The sequence below is a fragment of the Suricata suricatta genome, chromosome 7 (genome assembly GCF_006229205.1).
Source record: "Suricata suricatta isolate VVHF042 chromosome 7, meerkat_22Aug2017_6uvM2_HiC, whole genome shotgun sequence".
Classification (NCBI taxonomy): domain Eukaryota; kingdom Metazoa; phylum Chordata; class Mammalia; order Carnivora; family Herpestidae; genus Suricata; species Suricata suricatta.
The window spans coordinates 2,840,984-2,849,323 of record NC_043706.1 but is presented as its reverse complement, the minus strand read 5'-3'; the positions used below and the strand labels follow the sequence as shown (position 1 = coordinate 2,849,323).

Genomic DNA, 8,340 nt, shown 5'->3' with positions numbered 1-8,340 from the left:
CAGGAGGCGTGCGAGGCCTACCTGGTGGGGCTCTTCGAGGACACCAACCTGTGCGCCATCCACGCCAAGCGCGTCACCATCATGCCCAAGGACATCCAGCTGGCGCGCCGCATCCGCGGCGAGCGGGCGTAATCTGTCCTCCCGAAGCTCGTCAGGCCGCCCGGGCTCTGTTCTTCCCAAAGGCTCTTTTCAGAGCCACTCCCCGTTTTCACTGAGAGTAGCTGTTGTACTTCTGTGTTGGCGTGTGTTTAAAGTGCAGACTTAGAAAAAAAACTTTCAGGAAGCAACGGGAGCAGTAAGTGAAATAACATAAATGTGGGATCTCCTTCCTGCATCTTCCCATGTCACGGTCTGGGAGTAAGAGCTGGGTTGGCTGTTCTCCAATGTATCCACTGCCCACTGGGGGGCGCCTGGCACACCGAAAATGTTGAAGGACTTGAACCGTCCAGATGCCCGCAAAGTAGAGGGTGCTTCTAGCAAGGTCACTGTTTTGCCTACAATCCAGCAGACGTGCAGGCCTCACATTTTCTTAATGATCCTCCATTTCTTTAATACAATTTAAAAAAAAGCATAAGGTGGAATTTGGCTGAAGCTGTAGCTGTGTTTGCCAAACAAATGAGCAAGTGCTCAGACCATTCCCATGGGCTTTCTCCTTGTTTAGCACCCACCTCTGGTCCCTGTATGGGATAAAGCTCGGGAGGCCCCCGCCCCTACACAGGCACTCTAAGATACGATATTGGCAAAGCAGCACATTGGCCCTCTGGTCCCATCTCTTGTGTCCGGGACACCTGTGCTGTTCTGAGTAGCAAACCGCAGGCAGTCTGACACCTGAGGCCTGGAGGCCAACTACGGAGCCTAACCGCGACTTCCCTGAGCTAGAAGCCACTGTGAGACCATTTGGGGTGGTAACAACCCGTACCCCACCCGAGGGCTTTCCTGGGACCATTGCCCCTCACATGACAATACACTTATGAAACACTAGCTCCAGAACTGTTCCCTCGAATCTGCGTCATTCAAATGAGGTTTGCCCCCACTTTTCTCTCCCCACAGAACATACATGGCATACAGAACATCCACTCTGTGTCCCGTCCTATCCCGGGAGTAGTAGAAGCCTGATCCAGGCAGGTGCTCATTAAATTCTTGAACAATGTATGGCGAGTTTGCTCTTTCCCATCCAGGAGAGCTGTGAGCCCCAGGCTGAAGATCATTGTAAGTGAAGGTGAGAAACCTGTCAATTGGTCCAACCCCTAAAATGACAGACATACAAACAAAAGTTCCTATGAAGAGGGAAACATGGGATGACTCAACTTTTCAATGGGATGAGGCCATCAGTTAATTCCTCTACTCCTTCTGCACACTTTTTGGAACTCAGTTAACTATGTTGACTCAACATCTCCCATTACGGTAAGAACCAGCGAGTGAAGACAGTCATCCTCTCTCAAAAGTAAACCAAGGCTTTGGTATCCCAGAGCTGAGCTCAAATCCTGAGTCTGCCACTTCAGGGCTGTGGAGTTTGGCCAATGTCACTGAGGGCTCCGGCCTCCTGCTTTGCACTTGTCAGCCTGCATGCTTTGCATCACCACTATGTGGATTCCCATGGCGAGTAGATAAAATACTGACAATTATAGAAAGCTTGACAGTATCCAAAGTTTTCTTTATCTTTTGGGATGTGAGCCTGACTGCAGCTGGGATTTAGACCAGGCCCATCACTAAGTCCTCCCTCACCAGCTCTAGGAAAGTTGATCTTTTCCCAAAGTACCCAAGTTTTAGGGAACAAAGTTGGTGGATCTGTTTAAGATTCTTTCAATAAACCCTGGGAGGGAAGACGACCTGGATAAACCTCCAATGGCTGTAGGGAAATAAAGGAGAATTAGTTTTTTAAAAAAGAAGGAAAAAAAACTGGGGTGGGGGCAGGAAAGAGGAGTCTCCTTAAAGCAAAAAGGCCAAGGTCAGGGCAGAAGTTAGGTTGTTTTGATAACTTCCTGATCCTCAGAAAGAACACCTGCTGGGATCGAGGCGGGGAGGGGGGTTGTCTATGAAACAGTGACGACATATTCTGTTTGAAGGCTAAGTTTGGGCATAGGAAAGGTGGTTTTGGGACATGTTCAAAAATTCTTTGGTACTCTTACCTTCAAAAATGGAGGCTAATTCCTCTCCTCTTGAGTTTGGACTGGATTTAGGGACTGGCTTCTAGTGAATGAGATAAAGCAAATGGATGAGGTCAAAGTGCTGGAGACTAGATCACAGAAGGTACTGCTCTCTTCGCACTCTCTCTCGGGTCTCTTGCCCAGGGGACCCTGGCTGCCATGCTGGGAGGACACGCAGGCAGCCCACGAAACTGCTGCTTTCTCTAACAGTCCACGAACAACCCCCAACAGCCACGGGACTGAACCATCTCCAGCCCCAGTCAAGCCTCAAGTGACCAGGGCCCCTGAGGACAGCTTGACTCTTCTTGAGAGACCCTCAACCAGACCAGCCAGCTAAAGCACTGCTTTCTGACCTCCAGAAGCTGTGCGAAATAATACATTTGTTGTTAAGTTTGGGGGGAGAATTCATTACACAACAGTGAATAATTAATGCAATGGAAAAAAACCAGAAGAGTTGGTGGTCACCCAATGGGCTCCATCAGTCTAGACGAGATGACCACATCCCACAGCTCTTGACTGTAGCCACTGCCCAGTTAGCAGCAGGGTTTTCGCTTGCTCCTGTCCAGAGAGGCTGGAGACCAGCTTTGTGCCCCTAAGGATCCAGCAAGACGAAGTCTTCGGTTCCTCAGGGAAGGTCGCGTTGAAGGGGGGTCCCCAGTACGACCCCCTTCAGCTGCAGGCTCTAGGGGGCGTGGGGAGTCCGCGCTCGCTTTCAGTGGCGCTTTCTCTGCTTTTGGAAAACTACCTGTTAAAGGTACCATTTCTCTCTCTCTCTCTCTCTCTCTCTTTCTCTCTCCCTTAATTTATTATTTACTTAAGTGATCTCTACACATGGAACTTGAACTCACGACGGGGAGATCAAGACCTGTGCGTTCCACAGACTCAGTCAGCCAGGCCGCCCAGAAGTACTGTTTCTAATGTTCAGATACACTTGTTAAATAAACCATTGCAAATTATTATTCTGTGACTCTTTTTCCAGATCCACACCAGTACAGACAACAAACACGTAGATTATGTTATTTAAAATTTTTTGTTAATGTTTTATTTGTTTTTCATAGAGAGAGAGAGAGTGAGTAAGCACGAGTGGGGAAGGGTCAGAGAGAAAGGAAGACAGAATCTGAAGCAGGCTCCAGGCTCTGAGTGGTCAGCACAGACCCAATGCAGGGCTCAAACCCACAAACCATGAGATCACCACCTGAGCCGAAGTCGGACACTTAACCGGCTGAGCCACCGGGTGCCCAAAACTATGTTATCTTAGATGCTGTTTTCCTTAATGATGAAATGGGTACTTGATTTCTTCAAGAAATTGTTTTAAAGATAAATGTGGTCCTATATGAGACCGTAGGAGAGCACCCCAGAGGTACAAATAACCTGGAATAGCCAGGTGCACAGTAATACCCAGTAAAGCTAATTTCATCTCAGAATCCCGGTGTGGGGTCTCATGTAACACTGAGGAGATACACTCAAATCTCCTGGTAAGATTACATTCAGGAGTCATCGCTCTTGTCATCGGTTGATATTTGGGAAATAATCTAATTTGATCAGTAACACATTAGCGACTCATAAAAAGGATTTCACTTCTGTAATGGCCAATCATTAGTTTGAAGATTTCCCTTAATCTCTGTCTCACAAGGTGGAATTCTCCAGACTTGTCTTCCAGTTATGGACAGTGCTTGCCGCTTGGGAACATCTATGTGTAGGAGGCAGGGAAGATGTTGAGGTAATTAGATGAGAACAGATGCTTTTGGGGGGAAAATCTGATTTTAAATGGAGACCCTGAATGGCTAAGAATCATATGAAGACTTTTTATACTTCACTAGGTAATCAGATAAATGCAAACTAAAATAATGAAATGCTAGGCAAAATCACATGTTGCACACAAGATGGAGAAACTTACTTTCCTGTGGTGGTTTTACACAACACGTTTTCAAGAACTAATTTACTTCGTAGAACTGGGTGTGCCCAGGTTTACACCCCAAGGAAATTCTCCTACAGACCCATAAAAGGGCAGATTGAGAATACTCATCAAAGTGCTATTTGTGAAAGCAAAAGGATAGAGATAAATAAGGGCGTGAGTAAGTAAAATACAGGGGCTGCGTTCCGAGAAAAGCTCTCTCTTCTAAGATCGAGAAACAAGTAAATGGTAAAAACAAGACCTGAACCAAAGGCCCAACCCTGCTACTGCCATTCAGTTCACACCTGGACACTTGGGCCATGATCGCCAACAGAATTTTCTGGTTTCACTGACAAATAATTTGGAATAACCACCAAAACCAAAGGCACCAAATCTGAGTGCTTTTTTTTTTTAATTTATTAAAATTGAAGCTAGCTCACATACAGTGTGGTCTTGGCCTCAGGAGTAGAACCCAGTGATTCATCGCTTCGTACAACACCCGCTGCTCATCCCTGCAAGTGCCCTCCTCAAAGCCCATCCCCTGTCTAGCCCATCCCCCCCTTCAGTTTGTTCTGTGTTTAAGAGGCTCTTCTGGTTTGCTTCCTTCTCTGTTTTTATCTGATTTTTCCTTCCCTTCCCCTGTGTTCATCTAAGTCTTGAATACTGCTTAAACGTGATTTACAGGACATCAGTGCCTTGGTCTGTTCCAGCTGCGAAAACAGATCAGGCTGGGGGGCTTACAAACAGCAGAAATGTGTTTCTCCGAGTTTGGAGACTGGGAAGTCAGAGGCAAAGGATTGGCAAACGCAGTGTCTACCGAGAACTTAACTTCCCGGCTCACAGATGGTCATGCTCATGTGTCCTCACACGGTCGAAGACACAGCGGCCCATTGGGGTCCCTTTTACAGAGGCACTGACGTCATTCAGGAGGGCTCTGCACTTAGGACTTCAGCACCTGAAGGTGCTTCCAAGGAGCATCACATTAGGGATGAGGTCTCAACATAGGAATTCTGAATGGACACAAACCTTCAGTCTAGAGCAACCAGTTCATTTTCAAAGAGTAGAAGTTTAGGAACTGTGTTCATAGCCTCTTCCCCTTGTTTTGAAGCCAGGAGGGCTGGGGGCCTCTACACCAGGGCCCTCAGCTTCTCCATGATTCTTGTTTCCTCAGTGGCCAACCCTGGGGATACTAGGAAGGGAAGATGAGCAAAATTTCCTGGCAACATTGCTTGATAGATTTCAGACATGAAAATTAGCTAAATTAAGAGAAGCTTAGAAAAGATATAAAGACCATCATTGATTACATAATAGTAAGAAATTGCAGAAACAAGGTAGGATATTAGATAAAACAAGGCGGCAATGTCAGGCATGAAATGCCTCCCACATTGGAGAATTCATTAGAGTCTTTAGAGTTTCAGAACAAAGCAAAGGTTGCCCCTGACTAAATAAAGGTCTTTGAAAATCACTTTTCCAGTCATTAGTGGACAATGAAATGACATAGGACCCTGGGAAATTGGGTGGGGTAAGATGAAGAGAGGAGGAGGCCAAGCTGGAGTGCAGTGGACCCTGCTCAAACTTCTCCAATTACCCTGGTTTTCTTTAGTTTATTCATTTACTGGGAGATGGAGGGCAGAGAGAAAGAGGGAGAGAGAACCAGCAGAGCCCGATCAGAGCCTGATGTGGGGCTGGAACCCATAAACCGTTAGATCATGACCTGAAATGAAGTCTGGCATTTAACCAACTGAGCCACCCAGGTGCGCCCTTCAATTGGTCTTAATAGCACGTGGAAGGCGTCAGAAGCTGAAGGGAGGTTTATGGACACCAGCAGGGCTGATGAGCACTCGGAGGCAGGGCAAGGAAGGGAAAGTCCACGCGGTCAGGTCTCACAGTTAAGATTCCGAGCGGGTAAAAGGCGACTCTATGTGGGAGTAAGACACTATGAAGTGGAAGAAAGGATGTGAGAGCATAAGTTCAGGGAATGGAAAAGACTAAAAAGTTAGCGGTGTTTTGGATCAGTGTGTCTGGGGGCATGTACACGTGAGTGTGCATGCACGTGGGGAACAGGAGAAAGGAGATTTAGAAAGACTAATCACTAGTAGGGAAACGAATGTTGAGTGAAGAATAGCAACAAAAAACCACCATAGGGAACACTACCTACCAGCCACTTCCAAAGCCTTAACCAAAACAAACAAAACAAAATTAGGTGACAAGGAAATGAGTATGTGGCAAATTAAATCGAAAATATGACAATACTGAAAAAGAGTGAGCCAAACACTTGGAACGAAGAATATTAAAAACTTGTCAACCCGGGAAGTGAGGAACAGTGACCAATCTTCACCTGGTCAAGGGGGGGAGGGAATTTCACAGAATTTAAAACATTGTCAATATTTCTCTGGGAAAAACGCTCTCCTAATGTGAGAAGGGGGAAAAGTTCTCTGTATTTATCCCAATTATTCACCAAGAAATTACTGGACAACTGAATCAATTAACATAATTACATTCTGAGAAAAAAATTTAATAGTACTTAATTTAAATTAAATGAGAATCCTGAACTCTAAAAAATTAGACTTTGCTAATTCTCTTCTCCCCTTTGCATGGAGACTGCCGCAGGTGAAGCTAAAAAATCTGCACCCAGGCTGGCGGTTTGTTCTCCCCATGTAATGCGGAGAAGAGAATTAACAAAGTCTCTAATTTACCCGAGAATTACACCTTCAGGAAACATAGGTGTGAATGTTTCAGGACAGAGCACTGGCAATCCAATCCAATCGAATTACAGGCCTTTCAAGGTGTGACCTTCCCCAAGGTCATAACTTTCCTTAGTGTTGCAAGACTTGAAAGACTGGTTTTCAATAACATTTCCAAGAACATAGAGTATTTTTGAAGCAGAATGCGGCCCCATTTTTCTCTCGTTGCAAGGGAAAGATTGATGTCACTCCACCAGCAGAGACACGCTTTACTTCCAGGTTAAGAATTCAGATTCCATTTTTAAACAAGGATAGAAAGAGGTGAGCTTCAAAGCTCAATAAGAAATGGATTAACTAACACAACACGCTCAAGTGACGTTTTTCAACGTACAGAAATTTGTTTAGAATATACCTGGTGGCTGATTCCCAGAATAAAATTAGGTATTTGTTCAAGGAGGAAATAATCACACACTTTTGAAAGAGGAAATGTAAACCTAACAGACGCGGGGGGAAAGAACGGCGGAGTGTGGACCAGCAGGTTTCCAGGGAGATTCCTTGCCTGGGAGGCGAGCCAGCACGAGGGAAGCCCTTCCAACAGCCGGAGGGGGGAAACCGCCCACCGCACTGCCTTTCCAAGGTTTTTTCCCCGGAAGAAAGTCTTTCCTAGTATCTTTATTCTGCATCTCATTTGGAAATTAAAGGCAGAGGGTTTCTGGGTGCAGTCAACTTCCCAGTTCAACTAAGGACTTGGTGAGGGGAGGAGGGAGCTTGAAGAGCTTTGCTCATCGGCTCTGCTACAAAATGTTGGGTAAAATGTCACCTTCCTCCTCACATAACTTAAGAAACCTAGTGTTTCCAACCCAGATGAAGATAATAGGCCAGTTCTCCCCCAAATAGGTAGCAGTGAACGAAGGAAAGAAAAGACAGAATAAGTAATACGTAAAGAAAGATAACTGAAGAGGTAAGAAGGCCCCCCCCCCCCTTGACCCGTGACCAGGCGACGCTAACGCAGGCCGCCGGATAGGATAGGACCCGGAAAGGACGCAGCGCTCCAGGCGGTTTCGCAAATGCCCCCAAGTGCCTGGAATCCCAGCTCAAGAGTTACACGCGAGCTCGGGTGCCCTGCCAGGAGTCGCCAGTGCTACCGGTGTTAAGTGACAGACAACCTCATGACCTCACCCAAAATCAGAGCCCCCGGCAAGCGCAGGGAACCTCGGGAGTTTTACATTAGGCGCCTTTTTTATCCAGAGTCTAAGCACCGCCCCTCCAAATGATGCTGAGAACGTGGGCTGGGCTCGGGCGCAGAAACCTACTGGGCTGATACAACTGGCCGGCAGGGTTCCCAAACAGGTCCGACAGAGAACTATATAAACTCTCACCTCGGCGCTTCAGTAACTAGTTTGCTTTTTCTGTAGACATGTCTGGCCGCGGCAAGGGCGGGAAGGGCCTGGGCAAGGGCGGCGCCAAGCGCCACCGCAAGGTGCTGCGCGACAACATCCAGGGCATCACCAAGCCCGCCATCCGGCGGCTGGCCCGGCGCGGCGGCGTCAAGCGCATCTCCGGCCTCATCTACGAGGAGACCCGCGGGGTGCTCAAGGTGTTCCTGGAGAACGTG

At 47.1% G+C, this 8,340-nt stretch overlaps 1 protein-coding gene across 3 annotated transcripts in view; it reads left to right on the top strand.

Annotated features, from left to right (window-relative positions):
- The first annotated feature begins 8,142 nt into the window (after positions 1–8,142).
- Positions 8,143–8,340, top strand: part of LOC115296174 (histone H4) — a 505-nt gene continuing 307 nt past the window's right edge. Inside the window, exon 1 of one of the 3 annotated variants that reach the window (XM_029944662.1) lies at positions 8,143–8,313. In XM_029944662.1, coding sequence (XP_029800522.1) covers positions 8,143–8,313 — 171 coding nt within the window. The other 2 variants (XM_029944661.1, XM_029944660.1) reach the window with 2 other exon arrangements.